At 35.5% G+C, this 23,537-nt stretch overlaps 1 protein-coding gene across 8 annotated transcripts in view; it reads left to right on the top strand.

Moving 5' to 3' along the window:
- Positions 1–23,537, top strand: part of WRN (WRN RecQ like helicase) — a 125,918-nt gene that overhangs the window by 22,372 nt on the left and 80,009 nt on the right. For 6 of the 8 annotated variants that reach the window (XM_082374930.1, XM_082374931.1, XM_082374927.1 and 3 more), the window contains exons 2-10: positions 5,057–5,161; positions 5,818–5,930; positions 9,301–9,446; positions 9,908–10,056; positions 10,793–10,942; positions 12,191–12,260; positions 17,156–17,270; positions 19,212–19,635; positions 21,712–21,777. In XM_082374930.1, coding sequence (XP_082231056.1) covers positions 5,069–5,161; positions 5,818–5,930; positions 9,301–9,446; positions 9,908–10,056; positions 10,793–10,942; positions 12,191–12,260; positions 17,156–17,270; positions 19,212–19,635; positions 21,712–21,777 — 1,326 coding nt within the window. In that variant the 5' untranslated portion in view covers positions 5,057–5,068. Of the gene's footprint in view, positions 1–5,052; positions 5,162–5,817; positions 5,931–9,300; positions 9,447–9,907; positions 10,057–10,792; positions 10,943–12,190; positions 12,261–17,155; positions 17,271–19,211; positions 19,636–21,711; positions 21,778–23,537 lie in introns of those variants that run through there. The other 2 variants (XM_082374926.1, XM_082374932.1) reach the window with 2 other exon arrangements.

Genomic DNA, 23,537 nt, shown 5'->3' with positions numbered 1-23,537 from the left:
TCCCAAGATCTAAGTAAATTTGACACAAATGTTAGGTTTGTAAACAATTTTACTTCCAAATTCTTTGCCTGGAGACATCTAGACAGAATTTTGTATGCAAAAAAGTATTTAGGTCTAAAAATTAGACTTTATTTATTTATTTATTTATTTATTTATTTATTTATGGCTGTATTGGGTCTTCGTTTCTGCGCGAGGGCCCTCTCCAGTTGCGGCGAGCGGGGGCCATTCTTCATCGCAGTGCGCGGGCCTCTCACTATCGCGGCCTCTCTTGTTGCAGAGCACAGGCTCCAGACGCGCAGGCTCAGCAGCTGTGGCTCACGGGCCTAGTTGCTACGCGGCATGTGGGATCTTCCCAGACCAGGGCTTGAACCCGTGTCCCCTGCATTGGCAGGTAGATTCTTAACCGCCGCACCACCAGGGAAGCCCCTAAAAATTAGACATTTTAAATTAAAATGATTTTAGCGTTATAGGTGGCTGCAGGGAGGAGTTATTGAAGTTTATTTCCGTTTTGGCAGTGTGAATGAATTACTTACAGAATTCCAAGATTTTATAGTTGTTTTATAGAATTGTTTATTATTTTCAGAAAACTCAATTTTCTGGCAGTTTTGCAAATGATCTACTCTGCATGTAGCAAAAGCTTGTTTTCCAGTTTAATAAAAATGTATTTTAAGGTTAAGAATAGACTCTCCTTTCCTGTGTGTGTGTGTCTGTGTCTGTGTGTGTGTATATGTATATGTATATACACATACTTTGGGATCAACTTTTGACTGTCAAGGGTTTTGGATTTGTGGCAAATATAAACTTATTAATAACCACTAACATTTGTAAAATGCCTTATAATGAATAAGGCATATATAGTTTATATATTTTTATCTTATTACATATAATGCAGGTGGTAGCACTAACATTTGCGTTGTCAGTTCTGGTTCACTGAATCATAGATCTTCCCCAATGCCAAACTTTGCTAATGATTCAAAGAGCACCAAGTGCAGATGGAATATTCCTTTTTTTTTTTTTTGGAGGAACCCCAAACTCTCACACACAGATTCCAAAAATGTCCTTTTCTTCTGCATTAGTACATGTTATGGTTTTGGATTAGCAGAATAGTTTTGAGCAATGTGTGCGAAAAAAAAAAAAAACTGCGCAAAGGAAGTTTTCATTTTGAAACTCCTCTGTTTTATATTTTCTAAATTACACAGCTTACTGATGTTGACTTAAAAAATATGTACAACGTGAGAGTTGTGAATTAAGTTTTATTTGGGGCAAAATGAGGACTATAGCCTGGGAGACAGCATTTCAGATAGCTCTGAGAAACTGCTCCGAAGAGCTAAGGGGGAAGGTCAGTATATATGTGATTTTGGTGAAGGGGAAGTACATACAGTCAAGCACATATTTTTTGCAGAAGGTTTTTGCTAGTCACGAGGAGCAGACGTCACCATGAAGGATTTTAGTGCTTTTCCAGATATGAGGAGATACAAGAGTTGGGCTCATAAAATCGTCTCCTGAAAATATCTAACTATCTGAAGACCAGTTTTTCCCAGAGCGCAGAGGGCCTCATTCCTGCTCTCCACCCTGAGCTCCTTTCAGGGGGTGTTGAAAGTCAGCCGCTGCAGCAGCACATGGTTTAATCCTTGTACAGGTAGATGGCAAGTGCCAATGGCAAGTACCAATTGTAGTTGACAGGGCCCCCTCATGGTCATAAATTGGACCATGATTTGGGAGGCATTTCATGACCATTTTGTCCTGTGGTGCTAGGAAGGCTCATTCCTAGGTCTGGCGAAAATTTCGCTGATAGGCCACTCAGTCTGCTATTACTGGACTAGGTCTGATTAACAATAGTCAAAGGACCACCTGTCTTACTAGTCTGTTATGGTCCAGAAAAAAATTCCGCCTTGTTGCATCATCTTCCCATATCTAGAGTTGCACTATTACAATTATTGATCTCATATAAAACTATGTATTTTTGTTGGAGGCTCAGTCACACATTTGGTAATGCAAGGAACAACAATCTTGTAAAACAGGCAAAATACAAACAACATAGCTAGCAGTATTATTAAAGTCGTAAGTAAGAATTTTTTTTAAATTAATTAATTAGTTTATTTTTGGCTGCGTTGGGTCTTCATTGCAGTGCGCGGGCTTTCTCTAGTTGCGGCGAGCGGGGGTGGGGGGGTGGCTTCTCACTGCGGTGGCTTCTCGTTGCGGAGCATGGGCTCTAGGCGCATGGGCTTCAGTAGTTGTGGCTCACGGGCTCTAGAGCGCAGGCTCAGTAGTTGTGGCTTGCGGGCTCTAGAGCGCAGGCTCAGTAACTGTGGCTCGCGGGCTCTAGAGCGCAGGCTCTAGGTTAGTTGCTCTGTGGCTTGTGGGATCTTCCCAGACCAGGGCTCGAACCCGTGTTCCTGCGTTGGCAGGCGGATTCTTAACCACTGCGCCACCAGGGAAGCCCCTGGATTGATTTTTAAAATTAACATAGGATCATGCCCATGATAGGAAAACATTTGATTCATATGCAAAGGTCCAAGAAGTCAAGAAAATGTTATAAAGGATCATAAAAGCCAGGTCCAGGATCTTGGGCTGTCTACTTTTGACGTCTTCTTCCTCTCATCCTAGTGTGAGTGTAGTTTCTCATCCGAGCATTGTTTTAAGGTGATTTTGAGGTCAGCCATAATCTCTATAGGCGAGTCCAGTGTAGGGACCCTTTGTAAGTGGGAATTAATCCGAATCAGTTCTTTTCAGTTTCAGTGTGCATGAGCTAGTTAAGAGTCCCTGATAAGAGTCCTTCTGTCTAGGTTGGAGATAGTCCTTTAAATTATGTCTTTTCCAGTATGCATAATCCCCTGGTTGCAGGTCGTGGGGCATCTGATCTTCATCCAAAAGATTACTGAGATAAGCTTCAAAACCAAACTTAGAGTGCCCTTTTAATAATTTAATTAAACTTTGCATTAATATAACCTAACAGCAAGGAACTATCTAGGAAGTGAGTCTTAGTAAATACAGACCTCCATTAACAAAACTGGGATTTCTGGGATTTAATATTCATTGAAACATAATCTGTTTTCTCTCTAAAATTACCCTCATTTCTTCCAAATATAACCAAATTAAGACCAATTTGTTTGCAAAATAAGTCTGATCTCAATAAACTTGGCCTGATGATTAATATAACTATAATTGATCATATAGACTTTTTTGCTTTGATGAAACTTTTATAAGGAGTCTCAAACTGCACTTTTAAAAGACCTCTCAGGGCTAGGGAAGTCATGACAATGGCTTATCACAGATTTCGCCTGACAGACCTAGGTGAATTCCTCCCTTTTCAAGGTCCCCCAAATACCTTGAGATTTCTGTCTCAACTCTCATGTTGTGCATTTTTTTTAAGTCTATACTGACTACCCCCCATTTTCCAGACATAATTAATAAAGCCAGAATTCCAGGCTTATTTAGGATAAGCAGCCTAGATAGGTTAGTTATATCTGGCTAACATTTTCTCGATAGATACTCTGGTATTTTTCTGCTAGTGGATACCATTGATAGATTTACAAGGCTACCATCCAGTTTGAGGTCATTAGCACATTTGATGGTTGAGGTCTTTCATTCCTTCTTCCCCAGTAGGGCCAGTGAGTTCCCCTTTCCTGCTGTTAATCCTTTCCTTCCCAGTGCATAAGAATGATGGAGTTTGTTCTGTATGGAAAATTTGTTTGCCAAAGTAATCTTTAAAAATTTTCTTTCATACATTATTAGTGTTCTCAGTTTTGGGGGTTTATGCTTGGGAAAATGAGCACTTAAATGGATACTTTCTGGATATTGTTTAATTTTTTCAGAATTTGTATTGCTAAATATCAGTAGGGGGACTTCCCTGGTGGCACAGTGGTTAAGAATCCACCTGCTAATGCAGGGGACAGGGGTTCTATCCCTGGTCCGGGAAGATCTCACATGCCGCGGAGCAACTAAGCCCATGTGCCACAACTACTGAGCCCACGTGCCACAACTACTGAAGTCTGTGCGCCTAGAGCCCGTGCTCCGCAACAAGAGAAGCCACCGCGATAAGATGCCCACGCACCGCAGTGAAGAGTAGCCCCCGCTCACCGCAACTAGAGAAAGCCCGCGCACAGCAACAAAGACCCAACGCAGCCTAAATAAATAAATTAATTAAAAAAAAAATCAGTAGGGACAACAGGCTATCCCATAATCATAAATAGTTGCTTTGATTATTTCATATTGACATTGTTTCATCATAAGAATCTTCAGGTGTATACTAAAAACTGCTGTGCCTTTACTAGAAATTTGAGATAACGGGAACTAAGGTTGGGGTTTGAAGAATTTTATTAAGAACTTAAGGCCACTTCAGTTTAGTGTGTTAAGTCACATGAGGATATGGATCTGTTTTATCTTTAACAGAAAGAGTATGTCATGGTTTTCCTATTAATTGTATTTTCTACAACCATTCTTGAAGTGTGGTTTATATTGAGTAGAGCCCTCAAAGCTTGTAACAGATTTTTAAAAAATATTCTCAATGAAACTCTTATTCTTAGGGAGACTGGTTCACTTGTTAGGCCAAGAGTGTAATTAAAAACCCTTAATATAGAAAAGCTTATCTGTCTCAAAATTCTCTTCAGGTAGACTTGTGAACAGTTTAACGGTTCGATGAGTTTACTTAGATCTTAGGAAAGATGATAAGAAAATTAAAGTTGTCAAAAAATTTGTAGCAGTTTATACACCCAGATATTCTCATTGTAAATGAGATAAAGATTATTTTTTAAAAGGATCAAAGTCAGAGAATAATAAAATTTTGAAACTGCTAGAACCTTAGAACTCAATTAAACTGGCTCAATTATTTTGAAAAGAAGAAATACTAAATATATGGTCATTAGAGCTAGCATGTTGTATGTTTCTTTTTCTTTTGCGATTCCAGCTCTTATAACCTATATTTGGGCCTAGACGCCGTAACTTAATTTAAACATGTATATTTGGATCTTCAATCATATTGATAGGTCTATCTCTGAGTTTTCTTACAAAGACTGTATTTATTCACAAAGTAATGTTTTTTGGATTTTGCAACTAGAACCTTTTAAAGATGAATGAACAAACATTGGAAACAACACAGCAGCGGAAACTTCCTGAATGGATGTCTACGCAGAAGAAGACATATAGTGTAGAAGAAAGAAAGGTATGCCGTTCATTGATTATTTTTTAAGATGGAAAATTTAATGTGCATTTGACTGTAAAATGAGTCAATCTTAACTTGTAAACTTCAAACCATTATTTACGTTTAGAGTTGCTGTTGTGTGAATGAACCAGAATCTAGTCATTGAATGGATGAATGGGATTAAATTTTAACTGGGTTTACAAAAATGAGAATTCTTACTCTATACTTTCCCTTTTTATCTAGTTTACATGGTTGACCTTGCCAGTTTGTTCCGATTCAGATAATAATTTAGACAGTATTTATTTTGGTGAATTTTTATGGTTAAGTGAGTTTTAAGTCTTCATAGATTTAAGCTCCATCAACCAGTCTTCAGCATTTTATGGCAACATTATTGCATGTAGAATACTAATATAATTGAAGAAAAAATTTAATAAAATAAATGCTTTTATGAAAATAGGATTAGAAGTTTGCAAATAAATTTGTTAGAAAAATAATTTTACAGTGGGTAGCTTTATCTTTGTTAAATTGTCCGTATGACTTCATTAATCTATAAAGCATTAGTTGATAAAACTTAGAACTATAATTTGAATGCCTCAGTGAACTTTATTATTTCAGTGAATATTTATTATTTAATGTGAATTTTATTTGTGCCTTTTTGGAATTTTGTTTAACTCAAGGCATCTATTCAGAAGAGTGTTTTGGAAGATGACCTCCCCTTCTTAGAATTCCCTGGATCCATTGTGTACAGTTATGAAGCTAATGATTGTTCTTTCCTATCAGAAGATATTAGGTAAAGATTTAAATTTCCTACTTTCATTTGAATTTGGACCCTTAGAATGTAACTATTATGGTAATATTTATATGTGTATTGAGTTTTACAGTTGAGGTGTGTTCAGTACATAATTACTTATACATGTAAAATATCACTGATAAGTTCTAATTCTGCTTTTTAAATAAAAACTTAAAATCACTGAAATAAATTTGTAATGTACCTGTTTGTTCATTCATAAGCCTTTCTATTACTCTAGCTAATTTTTTTGACTTTTCAGTACTTAAGATGTTATATATAGAATACACCAGTTTAGGAAAAACATGCAAAAATTCTTCAACCTCTAAAACGCCCCTTTCTATTTCATTAAAAATACCAACATAGTAATATTGAATAGTGATTGTGATTGTCTCTGTTGCATTTAGTTAGCAACAATTATAGCAAATGATCCTTAAAAAGAACATTAGAAATGACTTAGTATTTTTTAAATTGTCTGGTTAAATTAGTACTCTGCAATAATGCAGTCTAAGGCTCTTGAAGCATTTTACAAGGAGAAATAGGGAATTCATTCAGATCTTTGAAGTTATTATACCTGTCCTTTTTTTTTTTTTTTTAAACTGTTACACATTGGCTTAGAAGAAGCAGAGGTAAGTTAAGCTATTTATTAATGGTCTCCTGGTAGATATATTCTAGAAATAGCATTCAGGTGTCCTCACTCCCACTATAGTTATCTGGCTACTTTTGGGACTCATTAAATAGAACTAAATTGTCTCACAGAGAAGGTAAAATCTGTTATTTATGATTATGTATTAACTCTACCATCTTACCTTTGACAATGCTATAGTATGTCCTATCTGAAGGCAATAAGCATGTTTTGAAGAGTGTAGTTCTGATGAATTGTATGTTTTATGGAAGGCAGGCAAGTTTTTAAAATTTTCACCTCCTTTGGTTACTTTAAAGATTTTTGCTATTCCAGGTTTTCAGCAATTAGATTATGATGTGCCTTTGTGTAGTGTGGTTTGTGTTTATCTTGCTTGGGGGTTCAGTGAGCTTTTTGGATCTGTGGGTTTATAGTTTCATCATATTTGAATAATTTCTTCAAATGTGTTTTTTCTCACATCCTGTTATTCTCCTCTTTTGCCACTCTCAATGCAGATAGGTTAGATTGCTTGATACTGTGTTGTTGGTCACAAGGCGCTTTCAGTGTTTAAAATTTTTTCTTTCATTCTTTTTTCTCTCTGTGCTTCAGTTTGAATAGTTTCTTTGGCTCTGTCTGCAAGTTCACTTATTTATTTTTTTATTCTGTAGTGTCTGTTCTGCTGTTATCCCATCCTGTGAATTTTAAATTTTGTTGTATTTTTCATCTCTAGAAGTTCCATTTGTTTCTTTTTAAAAATATCTTCTAGTTTGGCTCTTACCATATTCATGTTTTCTTTTAAATCTTTGAACATGTTCAGCATGTTTATAATAGCTGTTTTAATATCCTCTTCTGTTAATTCCACTATACTAGTTATTTTTCCTGTTAAATGCTTTTTATCCTGCTTATGAGTCATGTTTTCCTGTTTTTTGTCCCGTGGCTGACAATTTTTGATTGGATGTTGTGATTTTACCTTGTTGGATGTTAGATTTTATTGTCTTTCTTGAAGGAAAGGAGCTTTTTGCTCTGTCAGGCAGTTAAGTTACCTGAAGATCAGACTTACATTTTGAGGCTTATTTTTAAGCTTTTTTAGGGCATATCTACGGTAGCCTTTATTCTGGACATGATTTAGCCCTGTAATGGGTGTGACCTTTCTGGAGTCTTTGTTGACTGCCCCAGGTGATCAAAAAGAATCTACTCCAACTTTTCAGAACTTTAATGCCTCTTACCTCTATGTAAGCCCTAGGAGCTGTCCAGCTTACAGTTCCCTGGTTTTTCTTTGTCTAGCCTCGTAGTGTCACTGCATGCTCGCACGTCCTTTCCTGCCTAGCTCCCTCCTCCCCAGGACTCTACCCACAACTTATAGCTGCCTCCTCTTCTCTGACTCTGAGCTCTGTCTCCCAATTCAGTGCTCTGCTTTGGACTCTCCTCCCTGCTCTGTTATCTGGAATGTTCCAGGCAGAAAGCTGGGGCAGCAGTAGGCCTTACCATTTATTTCCTTCCCTCAGAGAGCATAGTCCTGAACTGCCCATTGTCTAGTGTCTGAAAACTGCTGTTTATATATTTTGTCCAATTTTCTATTTGTTCATGAAAGAAAGTTATGACTGATCAGTGTTATTTCATCTTAGCCCAAAGCAGAGGTTGAGTTTAAAAAAATTTTTAAAGTACATTTTTCACTTTTAAAAATTGTGAAATAGTCATATATAAATAATAATATAACAAGCACCCATATTCCTTCCACTAGCTTTATCAAATCTTAATATTAATTTTCTTCAAATCTTTATTAAGACATGAAACAATAAAATACAACTGAAGCCCGTGTATGCCCTTTCTGATTCCCTCCTCTGCAGTCCTCTGAGAGAACTTCTGTCACGAGTTCAGTGTTTAGCATTCCCTCACATAGTTTTTATAATTTTCATAATTTTATATCCCCAAATATCATATACTATTACTTTGCCCATTTAGAAACTTTAAAAATAATGCTATCAAACTCTGTTTATGTTCTGCCACTTGTCTTTTTCACTCAACATTTTATATTCTTGAGAATTTTTCTTTTTGGTTTGGTATATGAAGTTCTATTTAAACTTTTATATAATGTTACATTGTTTCAATATGTTACAGTTTGTTCATTCTCTTGTTGATAGAAATGTAGTGTGTCCCTTTTTGCCAGTTGGAACAGTATTGCAATGAACATTCTTAAACATTTCTGTCTGTGCACATATGAGAGTTTCATATATTTATGAGAAAAACTTGTCAGTTCATGCTGTTTACACATCTTTAGCTAGATATTGTCAGTTTTTTCCAAGAGGATTTTATCAGTTTAAACATTCACCAGTATGTGAGTGGTCCCACTGGTAGATACCCTTCTCAGCATTTAATATTGTGAAGCTTTAATTTTTGTCAGTCAGGTAGATGTGAAATTGTATAGGTTCAATTTACATTCCTCTGAGTTCTATTGAGATTTTGTATCTTCATATATGTATTTGAATTTATTGGCCATTTGGATTTCCTTTGGGGAATTGCCTGTTCCTATTTCCCTCCTTTTTTTTTTTTGCCCCCACTGGATTATTTCTCTTTTTCGTACTGACTTTTCAAGGAATTTTTAATATTTTCTGAATATTCATTATCAGTTATATGTATAACAGATATCTTCTACTGTTTGTGGCTTGTCTTTTAACATTTTGAATGATGTCTTTAGTTATGTAGAAATTAAAATTTTAATGTAATTAATTTACACTATTTTTCCCCGTTTAGCATGAGTGTATCTGATGGAGATGTGGTAGGATTTGACATGGAATGGCCACCAATATACAGTAAAGGGAAACTGAGCAAAGTTGCACTAATCCAGCTGTGTGTGTCAGAGAGCAAATGTTACTTGTTTCATATTTCTTCTATGTCAGGTTGGTATCTCTTTTATTTGTTTCATTTTTATATGGTTGATAATTGTATTATATCAACTTTATCCATATGAAATTAAACTCTCGAATTAACTGGTGCTTCTCTCATCACCTTATGTTTACTTAAGTATTTATGTTCTACCTGATTCACTCATATCCCTGTTTTATTTAATTTTTACATCGTCTCTGTCAAGCATTGATATTATTCCTGTTTTAGAGAGTAGAGAACTGAAGTGTAGAGGGGCTAAATTTTAGTGACAACAGAGGTAGCATTTATGTTAGTTGTTTTTCTATCATTTATCAATCAGGACTTTTTGCTTTAGGCAAGAAAAGCAACACTCAAGTTAAGTGTGTTTCTGAATTTAAACTTAAACAGAAGTTTAAGTATAAACATAGAATGTGTAAGAAGTAGAAAATCTATCAAATTTGATAGAACCTATGGAAATAATAAAAAAATGTTACAGTTTTCCCTCAGGGATTAAAAATGTTGCTTGAAAATGAAGCAATTAAAAAGGCAGGTGTAGGAATTGAAGGAGATCAGTGGAAACTTCTACGTGACTTTGACATCAAATTGAAGAGTTTTGTGGAGCTGACAGATGTTGCCAATGAAAAGGTAGCTATAATACGTATATTATTTTCACAAACAAGAAATTTGTGTTTCACAGAATGTCCCTTCTGTTTTAGATTTTTTTGAAGAAATAATGTAGGCTATATAATGTTTTTGTAAAAAAGAAGTCCCCAATGAGTGTTCCATAATGAAAACCTTCAGTTCTAATCCATTGCCTTAGCAAGCAGTTTCTTTAAGCAAGCACCCTCTCCCATATTTAGTATTATTTCACTTTGTTTCATATATATGCAAATTTAAATATTGTATTTTAAGTTTATCTCTTTAATCCATCTATATCAATATCTTTTTTTTTTTTAAGAGCATAATGCAGCTCTTGTGGTATGATGCTCTTAGTGGAAGTTTGACCATCACTTCCATCACCCATATTTCACCTATTTTATTCATGTAGTCATTAAGTTAAATTCTCATATTAGCCAACTATTCATTTGGCTGAGAAGTAGAAACCCTACCAACCTATTCAGCTTTTGTCTGTGAATGATGCTTCGACAGTCCAAGAATTTTAATACCTACGTTGGGGAAATTCCAGAATTAAATTCTTATAATGTGAACTGCAAATGAGGTTTTTAGTGACAGGAAATCTATTAAGGACTATCTCTGCCTTATATTTTGGTGTAACATTTCCAGCTTTATGTGTGACATGATAATTTGGTATCAGATAATTAGGAATATCTGAAAATAGAAGGAAATAATTTTTGCTGAGTTGATTTTTCATTGCTTTTAGTTGAAATGTACAGAGACCTGGAGCCTCAGTGGTTTGGTTAAACACCTCTTTGGTAAACAGCTTCTGAAAGACAAGTCTATCCGCTGCAGCAACTGGAGTAAGTTTCCCCTCACTGAGGACCAGAAACTATATGCAGCCACTGATGCTTATGTATGTACCAGACATCTTTAGACTATGATCTGTTTGTTAAACTTTATAATAAATTACTTTATAAAAGTTTTATTGTGGTAGTGGCACAAACTTAACTAAAATCTTTTAAATCAGTTTGGCATTAAAAATACTTAGGAAGAAATTTAGTGAAACTTGTAATTCTGAGTATTATTTAGCAAGTACCAATCAACAGATTGTTTAATACTAGTTATTTTTATTGTCATGAAGCCAAAATAATGTCCAATTTGTATGTAAAAAATGTGAGTTCTCTGAAAACATGGAAGGCGAATAAGCTCAGACTGAGCAAGAACAAATGGTATTGATGATGTATTTTATTATAGGCCACTACAGAATAAAAATAACTACAATACAGTTTCTATATTGAAACTGGCCTTATTTCTTATGTTTATATTTAAAATGTGGTAAAAGTTTAGAAAAATTGCCTCCACAATGAGCTTTCTACTGCTGTTAGTTGGATGTATTTTCATATTTACATATTCGTACATAAGGAAATCTGGCCATATATATATATATATATATATATATATATATATATATATATATAGCACTATTGTTTGTTTGTTTCCAAGAAATGTATTTTATGTCCCAATGGGCTTTTTTTCCCCTTATACTTTTATTTGTAGATGAATATCTTATTGTTTACTTTTTTGCATCTGTTTTTATGAATGGAAGCTCCTTTTATTTATAAACAGAAAAAATTCAGTTTTGTGGGGAAATAGAAAGATAATTTTCCTTTATGTTCTGTTTAAAAAAATCAGAAAACTTGTTGAGAACTAGTACAAGTTCTGTAGCATTTTTATTCATGAGAAATCCGTGTGACTTGATTGTTCCTATTAACAGTAGCTAGAAGGAGGACTGTATATACACTGACTAATGGCTAATAATGAGATAATGGGGAATGGGTATCTGTAGTCAAACAGTTTTCTCTTACTTGATTGTATTTTGTTAGATTCCATTTATAAGTTATTTGATTTCATTACCTGCTCATAATATTGGACGTTAAAATGTGAAAATTTTTATTTTAAGGTGTAGACAGCTGCTTTCTGCATTCTCACAATTGGTGTGGTGAATAAATAAAGACATTTAGATCTTTGCATAACTTAATAGGTTGAATTCAGCTTTTTGGGTGCCTTGGGAATCATTGTTTTAGATTTTTGTAAAGATGGGACATGAAATTTTATTTGATGATCTTTAGTATACTGTTTTCATTTTTTTGTTTTCCTGTAGGCTGGTTTCATCATTTATCAAAAATTAGAAAATTTGGGAGATGCTGTACAGATATTTGCTATGCATGAAGGTATGTTATGGTCTGAAAATAAAAGGTAAAATTTGAATTTGCTCATTTGTGAGGTTTATCTCCAAAAAGTATTCACACATGTGCAAAATATTTAGTATTATTACAACTTCTTGATTGTCTGAGCAGTGTTGACATTAGGATGAGGTCTATTTGGCCAAAGTTTAGGGCTTCAGGCATGTTGGTTGTAGCAAAGCAGGACTTAACTACTTTTCCTTTGTAGCATTGCTGTTCATTAGGCTTCTAGAGTTGGGTCTTAATAACATCAGTGATACAACCACCCACCTCTCAGTCTGGAGATTATACATCTTTGCTATAAATATTTGAAGTATATAAGATGCTTTATAGTGCCCTGGTTTAAATTTCTAAATTTTCTCCAGGATACGATAACTCTGCTGTTTTTCTCCAAACAGAATGGCCACTTCCTCCCTCCCTCCCTCCCTCCCTTCTTTCCTTCCAGCAGTGTCAACCTCACCTTTCTCAAATTTCCCCCATGTATATACAGACGATATTTTCAAACGACCACTTTTGGTTTGTATTATAAGTTTGTGTTTTTTCTTTTATTAAAGGATACAAGAAGATTAGAACATCAGAAAATAAAAAGATGTTTGCACGTTGTTTCTCACTTAAAATACTAGCTTATTCCCAAGATGGTAGCTAATAAACACTAAATGATATAGTAGTTAAATATATTTTTATTCATTTATTAGATATTATCCAGCCCTTTACGAATGGAGATCCAGCAGTGAACAAGACAGGCACGATCTGTTTCTTGAGAGGGAAACCTACAACTTTATGGGGGATATAGGTGAACCAGAAACAGGCAGTGTAGGAAGATGAGGCTTATGATGTGGGGAAAAAGGTGTTACGGTTAGCATATAGGAGAGGCATCCATGCGTATTTGGAGGTATTAGAGAGTATTTTATGGAGAAAGTGATGTTTACGGCAAGACCTGAAATATGAGCAGGAATCAGCTAGCTGAAGAGCAGAGGAGAAGTGTCAAAGGCACAGGAAATAGCAGGGGCCAAGTTTCAGAGGTAAGAGGTATCTATAGGCAACTGAAAGCAGTAAAGCGTGGTGAGCTATTGAATATGACAGGGTGAGGGGTGTAGGAGAAGCAGAAAAAGGAAAGCAGATAGGCCATGTTAGGGGTTTACATTTCCTCCTAAGAGCTATTGAGGGCTTTAAGCACAGGAGTGACGTGAATTATATTAAAAAATACGAACTTGGACTGTAGAGCAGAAAATGGGTTCTGGAGGGCAAGGGTCACAGTGGAAAGACCTGTTAGGAGGCTGTGCCCATAATCCAAGTGAGAGGTGATGGTGACCTGGCTTGATTGGTTATATTGAGGATGGAGAGAAGTGGATAGATGCAAAAGACATTTAATAGGGCAGTAGAATGAAGAGAATTTAATGTGATGGTGTGAGCCATGTGCCAAGGATCAGTCCTGTGCTGTTGGCATGAGCAACAGCGATGAGAAACATTGCAGAGGAGGAGCAGGATTTGGGGTCGAGGAGTCATACCGTTGGTTTTAGGCATGTTAAAGGAAGGAAGCCTGCGAGCTAGCAAAATGGAGGTGGTGGCCCGTAGGCACTTAGATACCCAGCCTGTAACTCAGGGGAGAGTTTGAGTTAAAGGTAAAGAATTAGGAGTTTGAGATAAAGAAGTGGGGCTGAGAGTCTCGAGGAACTCTTAGTATTTAATGTTTGCATGGAGGAGGGGACACCAGAGGAGCTGCCATGGGCATAGAAGGAAACGAGGAGGCGGGGTGTGCAGCAGGCCAAGGAAAGAGCATGTTTTTTGTAGGAGGGTGTTATCAACTGTTTTAAATTTTCCTGGGAGTTTCAGAAGCTGAGGACTCAGAATTAGTCTTGGATTTGGCAATGTGGCAATCATTTGTAATCTTTTACTGCAGCAGCTTTGGTGCACTGGGTGACAGAAGGGTATATCGAGGAGAGAGTGGTCATGGGGGCACAAAAAAGGGTCACAGGCTTGGGTACCGTGAAAGTACTGTAACCAAAGCAAGAGTGGAGTAGTGGAATGATGTGGGAGAAATCACGTTGGCGTGAATAGAGGACTAAGATGTAAGGAAAGTGAGAAAGCTTGTGTAAGTAACTTTTTTTTTTTAATTTAAGAAGCTTGGTTTGGAAAGGGAATATTTATTCATTTATTCATATACCATATTTGTTGGGTGTTTATTATGGGTCAGGCAGTGTACCACTTGCTGACGAAAATGCACTGAACAAAACAGACCAAACCTCTTTACTTCATGTGTCTGAGTGAGGGAATGATGCCCAAGGGGAGAACATGGAAGGCGTGAGGGGAAGAAAGAGCAGAGTGTCCGAGGGACAGTGAGTGTAACTGAGGTGAAATGAGTAAGGGTGAGAGGAATAGGAAATGAGGCTGGAGAAGTAGCTTGGGCCAGATCATTTAGGGCCTTACAGGCTGTGAATCTGACTTCATATTTTATTAATTAAAATAAATACAATGGTGAGTGATGCGAAATCCTTATAGGGTTTGGAGCAGCAGAATGATGTGATTAAATTTTTATCTTAAAAGTATTTTTCTGGACGCTGTAGGAGGGAAAGTGTTTAGGCAGGGAAGTCGGTTTGGAGGCTATTGTAATAGTCCAGATGAGATGATAATTGTGTGGATTAGGCTGGTAGCAGCAGAGGGGGTGAGAAGCGGTAGAGGGTGTATGTATTTGCTGATGAATTCTCTGTGGGGGGTGAGATGTAGAGAGTGAGAGAACAATCAGGGTATTTTGGTTGGATCCACTGAGTGAATGGGAGGGTCAGTCACAGTGGAAAGATTATGAGGAGAGCAGATTTGAGTGAGAAAAATGTAGATTTCTGTTTTGGCCATGCTAAGTTTTAGAGGCTTATTCATATCCAAGGAGATATCTTAGTTGGAAACATGATTCTGGAGTGCGTTCAGGTGGTTGGAGATACAACTTGGCGGTCGTCAGCATACAGATGGTAGTTAAACTGGAGAAGATAAAATAGGGAGCGAGTGGAATAAAGAACAGAAGAGGCCCAAGTATTGACGTCAAGGGCACACCAACCTCTAGCGGTCAGGAAGATGAGGCGCATGCAGCAAAGAGGCCTGTGAAGGGGCAGTGATGGAGGAGGAAACACAGGAGGGTGGTGTTCAGAAGCCAGCGAAGAAAATGTTGTGAGTCCGAGTAAGTCATCTGTTTTCAGTGCCTCTGAGAATTTGAGTGAGATGAGCAACTAGGATTAACCGTTATATTTGACTGTGTGGAGGCCGTCGGTAACCTTTCTAAAAGCAGCTTTTGGAAGAAGCTTAGTGGGAGTCAGTTTAGGAGAAAATGGAATTAGAAAATTTGAAGACAGTGAGTATGGACAATTCTTTCTTTCAAGGAATTTTGCTGTAAATGGGAGTAGTGATACGAATGCAGACTAATCAGCAGATTGGTGGGGGAAGACGAGATAATTCTCATTGTTGTTTCTGTTTTCTTAATGAAGGAAGAAGTGAAGTTGTTCTCTGAGTAAAAGGAGGGACAGGCAGGTGTTGGGGGCTTGAAGAGAGAGAAAGAGGGATGAAATAGTCATCTTGAGAGTGGGAGAGTGGGAAATGTAGAATAACTAACAGTCATTACTGAGGGTTTGTCGAGGTCTGTGCATGAATTTAAAGCAAAGTGTCGTAATCATAATTGTGTTTTATTTTCAACTATATTCAACTGTTTGGGTATAGGCATCAAGTAGGTAAAAAAAAGTGGGTTTAATTAGAGTAGTGTTTTGCCATAGAAGAAGGAAGGAGCAAAAGAGTTGAGTCCACAGGAAGGAATGATTAATATGGGTAAGGAAGGACCGTAAGACATGGGTGATGGGGGGAGTGACAAGGGTAATGGGTAAGGAAAAGGTGGTAGGTCAGTGGACTTGGTTCTGAAAGTGTGAAAGAATTGTTGTATTGGGGAAAGCGTGTTGGAAGGAAAGATAGTATGCAGGTGTTCTCAGTATGGAATGCTTGTAATTGAAGTTTGGAAATGGTGACTTTACTGGCAATTGTAAGATCAAGGGTATGGTTATGGAAAGGAGTGGCTGAGGTCAGTTGAGGAAAAGATGGTTGGAAATGGAGGGAATGAGGAACTGAAAAGTCCATACTCTTAGGTGGCCAGGAATTATCAAGTTACCTGTGAATGTTGAAGTTACCAGGAATTATCACAGGAGTAGTAGGGAAGGAAGAGACAGTGAACCAGGCGCCGAAATCTTCAATGAATGATGTAATTGTGAGATCACAGGATAACTGCAGCAAGCAGGAGTAGCTAATGGTGTATCCTTTGTCCAGTGCTTCAGAGGAGCCGGGTGGACTTGTAAAGGACACAAGAAGTGGTGATGAAGAGTAAGAAATTCTAAGCAGGGGAAGGGTTTGGGAAAGGTGGGCAGGTTTTGTGGTGTTGATGGAGACCCATCAGACAGAATGAAGCTGCGAGTTTGGAAGATGATCACTGATTAGAAAGGCTTGCATTTTATTTTGTGATGACTGGTAATGAGGGCAGTGAGGAATGGCTGTCGAGTAAGGTTGTTTACCAAACTGTATTTAGTACGTAGCCTCCCATGTGGTGTTATATTGGTTTCTGATTTTGAAATAGTGCAGATGGGTTCCAAGTCTCATTTCTGCCTTCACCTTCTGCCTAGGTTGATAACCACTGGGTTGTAATATGTATGAATGCAGATCGCTTAGAATTTAGTCTAAAATTTTAAAGAGCAAAAATTTGGAAGGGAAAGTGACTGAGGTGATTTGGAGATAGGTTAAGGAAGTCTTTTTGTTGGAATTCATTTAAAGAAACAAAATGAAAATTTAAGCCCTAATACTGTTTAAATAAATATCTCTGCTTTGTAGTTTGAAAATTAATACTGATTCTTTTGTTCCAGAGGAAGAAGTACTACCTAGTGACGTGAAGAAACAATTGACTTCCGTCTCCGAGGAGATGATGGATCTGGCTAAGCATCTTCCTGATACTTTTGAAAAACTGGAAAATCCACAGAGGTTAAATATTTCTCTTTTTATCAATTCTGTTTGTTCTTATTGCATTTTCCTATATATAGTGAAGAATTACTGTTCATTAGGGTAGACTCATGCTTGCATACATGCACACAGACTGATGTATACATTTGAGAAATATCTTTCCAATTGTTAAATTGTGCACAAAAAGTTTGAGGCCTTTCTGTCTACTTTGTAGGATGTTTTATGAAGCAAAGCAAAATAAAACTCCTAAGTTCACATGAAGGAAAATATTGAAGATTCAAAGTTGTCTCTTTCTTTCTGTTTATGCTCATTTTTCATTTAATTATATTTATAGTTTGGTTACTTGAAATCTATAAATAAAAGCAACTTTTAGTAGCCTCATTTTTCTGGTTATTAAGTGGTTATTATATAAAGAAGTCTACCTAATCAGCAGACTGTTAAAACAAGAGACATTTAGATTTTAAAGACTATTTTATAGCCGAAGCATTAGATAACTTGAGATATTTGGATTAACAGACATTGGGCTACTGGTGCCCAGCAGCTGATTCTTCTTGGAATCAGGCCTAGCTCTGTCCTTAATTGCTGGATGACTCCCTTGTTAAACCTCTAGAGGCAGGAGTGCTCTTGAACAGTGATTGATTATAATGTGGTAATAAAATTTTGAGGCCAAAATCCTTTGTATGAATGTGAAGCAGTTAGTTGAAATAGAATTCTGACTCTGACAAAACGCAATGTTAATGTATTCTTTTTTGGATGAGATTTGTGATAGATTTTGATGGATTTCAAAGTAATGAGATAGAAATTCAACTCTTTTTCAAGGTGATTTTCCCCCTAGCAATTTGTTTCAGTAGTTTTTATGTAACTTTGAGACTTTCTGAAAGAAATAACTGTCAACTGGGGAAAGGTACTAATAAAGCTATTTCATATTCATTTTTACATTTTTCCCTCCATGGAAGAAGAAAAATCACCATTTACATGAAAAATTACTGTTCACATGCATTTCAGATTTTTTCTAGGAATTAGACTATCTGTTGAATGTAAATTACATGTGCTTAATGCTTTGCTTTGTAATATCAAAGCTAAGTAGTTTTCTTAAACTTTGAGAATGGGGAATACTGGATTCATTTTTTTAAAAAAAGATTTATTATTTATTTATTTATTTCTGGCTGTGCCGGGTCTTAGTTGCAGCATGCGGGCTCTTTGCTGCGGCGCACGAGTTTCTCTCTAGTTGAGGCGCACGAGCTCAGTAGTTGTGATGCACGGGCCCAGCTGCCCCGCAGCATATGAGATCTTAGTTCCCTGACCAGGGATCGAACCTGCATTCCCCGCTTTTGGAAGGTGGATTCCTTACCACTGGACCACCAGGCAAGTCCCTGGATTCATTTTTAATATAGGTAGATCTTGTAAAGTTTTAGTGTCAAAACAAAAACTAGTTAAATCTCTTATTTCAGGTTCTTTGTAAAAGTCTCCGGTATTACTTCACTTATTTAGATTACACTTCTAAACCAGGGGAGAACAAAAAAGGCCCCTGAACAGCCAAAATACATGCCATAAACATGAATTCAAGTTCACTTAACTGCACTTCCAGTGGACTGCGTGAGGCCACATTCAGAGCATATTTGCTTTTCATTTATAAATACAGTTTGACAGGCTTGGATATCTGCTTAACATGAAAATCAGGTATGGATAAGGAATGACACCATAAACAATTAGTTTGGGACCAAACACTACTGACACTTTAGTAAGCATGCAGGTCAGCTGTTGAATGTAGAAGTACCTTGCTGTACTAGAGAGTAGCCCAGAAGCTATAAGCATATAGGACATAGGTATTAGGGTATGAAGAGCATCTTTAATCCAGTGTGTCCTTTAAGTGAAGATCTTCTTTTTTTAAAAAGCATTAAAACTTGTCCTTAGAGTTAACACAATTAAAGTTGAACTCACCTTTCTTAAAATTTTTTTTAGGGTTTCTGTACTATTGAAGGATATTTCAGAAAATATGTATTCATTGAAGAAGATGATACTTGGTTCTACTGAGAATGAACTGAGGCCCAGCAGTAATTTTCACTTATTATCATTGGAAGAGCCCACTGCTGGTGAAGTACAACAGAAACAAATTAGAGAACATAAAATTTTTACTAAAGTTGAAGATGAAGCATGGGAAACAACACCTGATAATTTAATTAAACATTATGGAGAAAATGTACTTGCAAACGAAGTAAAACAAGAAGAAGATGGATTTGAAGATGGACTCGAAGATAATAAGTTGGAAGAGACTCCAGAAAGAGCTTGTTTCATGTCATTAGATATTACAGAAGATGAACTCCAACGTTTGGAACAACAGGCTCAGGAAAAACATCATGGTGATGTTACTTGCAAATCTCCTGAGGTACTAAATACAGTAAAGAGAAAACAGTTTTCATTCATGGTAGTGGTTGGCTGATTTTTTCTGTAGAGGGGCAGATAGTAAATATTTCAGGTTTTGCAGACCACACAGTTTCTGTTGTTAACTGCCCAGTTCTGCCAATTCAGTGCGAAAGCAGCTATAGACAAATAGCCTGTCTGCATTTCAGTAAAACTTTATTTACAAAAGCAAAAAGTGGGCTGGGTTTGCTACTCCTGACTTACTATAATAAGCAGCATTTTATAGTGGAAAGATTTTTAGTGTCAATACACATTTGTTATAATTTGCTAAGCATTTCTCCTACCTAATATATACCTCTTCTTTTTGTGGATTCCCTACATATCTACTAGGAATTCTCTTCCAAACTTGAATTTTGAGAGTAGTTTTATTTCTTCATATGGGTTTTCTTTACTTGATAGTCTGAGAGGGTTTCTAATAAACTGATGTTTTTGCTTGACACTAACCTTTACTGTCATCTAGAGTCAGAAACCTACATTTTTTTCTTGATGGATTATTGTTAAACATTCTGTATTTTCTCTCAACTTCATGTTTAGGTTTCTAATTATTATGTTCCGATTTGATTAGTTTAATTTGTGAGATTATGTTTTTCTATTGGCTAACTTAAGCATATTTTTTGAAATAGTAAAGTTGTATTAGAGGAGTCATTGTGTTTCTTTTATTGTAAAGACAAAAGAGACATCATATAGCTGTATACTTTTTACCTCATTTGTTTTTCATTAATTAAAAAAATTACCTATGTTGCTTATATTTGGTAGAATTTTATACATTTTCTTTTATAATAACTAAGTTTTAAGTTTTTAAAATTAGATTTGAAAGTCATTTAATAGGATTATTTCCTCAGTCTTCTAATGACAGAGTCTCAGTATTTCTCTGTGTTTGGTAACTGTATTAGTAATCACTTCTATCCGTATATGAATGCACTTTATTTTAACATTGTTTTCAAACTGTTTTCATACCAACCATTTGTAAAGCACATTTCTCTTTTGGGGAATATCTTTTGCTAATATCTGCATTACCTTTTGATTTTCTAGAAATTTTGTATTAGGTATTCACTTTAAAATGATACGTTTCATACAGTGACATAGAATTGTGATCAGGATTTCATGATCTGACTCACATCTTTTACCCCAATTATTGCCATTTTTTATTGTGTAATAATTATTAGCATTTAAAAAATTCATTAAAGACCCACACAGCAAATAAATAATGATTTAAAAAATAAAAGATTTTTTCTTTCCTTGTATAAAACTTTAAAATCTTTTTTAAAGCTTAATTTTTGCGGGTTAATTAAGGCTGTACTTCCTTTTCCTACTTCCAATTTAAAGATTAGCCTTTTTTTGGGATCCTTCTGTATTTCTTTTGTGGGTTTCTTTTGTACAGGTTTCTATCCTTGGACACCTGCTTCGTGGGGATTGCCATGTTATTGTAGTTTCGTCATAGCCAGGTATTGGCAATAGCTGAATAAATAACTTATCTGACCCTGTTTTTCAAACACCTGTAGATGCTATTTGCAAAATAACAATATTTAAAGGTATTATTACAATCATAGTAGCTTTTTTTTATCTTTTAAAAATCAGTGGCTATAAGAGAACAACTGTAGTTCCTGGCTTTGTACAGAATTTTTCAAGATTGCAAAGAGGTTCTTGTACTCAAAAAGTTTGGGAAACACAGTTTGAGATTTTTTTAACCATAGGTGAGCTTGTCACTGTACTCTCATTTAGAGAGTGTGGGCTTTATTTCATGTCTGTTTGTCTATCTTGTTTATCTTTCCAATTATATTTCTTTTTTTCTCTTTTTACTTGGTTCTTTGTTTCTTTCTTTGTTTCTATGTTTATTCCTCCCTACCATCCTCTCTCCCTTCCTTTCTATCTACCTGTCATATAAACATATAAATATATATTATAAATTTATTTATTAGAGAAGAATAGGAAGTAGTCTAAAGTTATTTAGCATATAGGAACTTTATTTTGTGGAAAAGAGGGTATGGAGTCAATTATACTGGAAATTAATGTTTGAAATTTTTTTTTTTTGTCTTCCAAGGATAACGAAGAGGATATATCTTATGTAATTGAGAGTGATGAAGATTTAGAAATGGAGATGCTTAAGGTATGTTCAACATTATGGAAAATTACTTCCAGTTCTTTCCAAGAGACATTAATTAAGTAAAATATTGCCTAATTCTAAACTGGTCCCACCACAGTGAGATTGCTATCACTTATGTAACATTAGATTTTGTTTTCCATTTCATATTTCTTTATACCTTGGTATGGTCTATGAATAATGTAGTAGTAGTAGGAGTAGTATACTAATTTTTACATACTAGAAAACATAGAAGTATGTTTTTTGTTCCCTCTTAGGTCACTTACTTTTAATCTTTTCCTGGAACATGGGTAGTGATTCAGCTCTCCAGTATTGAAACAGGTTTCTCTTTCTTCCCATCCATGTGTATCCACTTTTATTTGGAAGTTCTGTTTTTATACATTCCATATTCTTCTTTACTTCCTTTGGTTTTATTTGCTGTTTCCTATTGTATATAATTTTCTAATGTTTTAAATGGTTCAGTTTTCCCCTATTTTGTTATCAGAGTTGAAAATATCATTTTATAATTTATGTATTTTCTACTTCACCTGACCTCGGGTTTCTTTGTCAGGTCTTATGAATCAAGGATGGAAAATTAGAAAGAAAAATCTAAATTTTGCTAAATTAAGTGAAAAATGAAGAAAAACATAGAAGTTCACCATTATGCATCCTTGTTAGTCCTCATCTTTAGGTTGATGTGATTTTTCTTTTTATGAAATGGGATTAAGTTCCTAATTCTTTAATTTTGAGGCAGTGTAGTGGGTAGTGATAGGAATGTGGATTCTGAATGTAAATGTGGGTTCAAATTCTAGCTTTTCCCTTTATTAGCTGTGTGACTTTGGGCAAGTTTCTTAGCTTTTTGATACTCAATTAACAGTCGTATTTATTATTAAGGTGTTACTTTTGAAGAGTTTACTAAAGAGCCTGGCATTTCCTAAGTGTTTAAAATAAACATTAGCTAACAATAATAAAAGAATGTACATACTAAATCATATTCCTTTAGTGATGAGCCATTTCTCCGAGGAGTGCTGTTAAAGTAGTGCATTTATAGGATAGTTGTGGACTTTCACAAATTTATATTATATATTGAACCTCTTAGAAGGCAACCTGGTGCCCATATGAGAGAACTTTATTTCCAAAATGCTTTTCTAAGTCTGTTTGTCGACTTGAATAAAAAATCAGGAAGAAAATCACTTGTTTTTCCTTTTGTAGGCCTGAAATTAATACACTTCTAAAAAAACCTTTAAAGTCAAACTTACTAAATGGAAGGTTTAATATAAAGAGAAAATGAGAACTGTGGTTTAATAATTCTTCCTGTTATTTCTCAGAAATTTTACAGATGAAACAATTTTAAAATAGCCTTAGATTCGTTAAATAGATAACCTTCATTTAGGGGAAGAAATCAGATATCAAGCCAAAATGAAAACAAATAAACTTTATTTCACATTTGTAATATTCCTTTCCTAAAATTATTTCAATCTTTTTGTTGTTGTTGTTTTGACAAGTCCAAAAACACATTTATTGTTTGCTTATAGTTTAAACCTTATGCTTACTCAAAAAGAATATGACTGACACATGATACAGAGAAACTCATTACAAAAATAACATTAAAACCCACATTTACCACTTGGGAATTGAAAGCATTGAAATACGATAAAGAAAAAAATGTTTTAAATAATCTAAATTCAAAATTTATGGTAACTTTCCCTGGGGGCAGTTCATTATATGGTATTAATGAACCCTGTTTATGCTGGCAGTATTCCTCTTTGGCCTTGTGCCTTAGCAAC

The sequence above is a fragment of the Balaenoptera borealis genome, assembly GCF_965194805.1.
Source record: "Balaenoptera borealis genome assembly, chromosome: 21".
NCBI lineage: Eukaryota > Metazoa > Chordata > Mammalia > Artiodactyla > Balaenopteridae > Balaenoptera > Balaenoptera borealis.
This window is presented reverse-complemented; position numbering and strand designations above follow the sequence as displayed.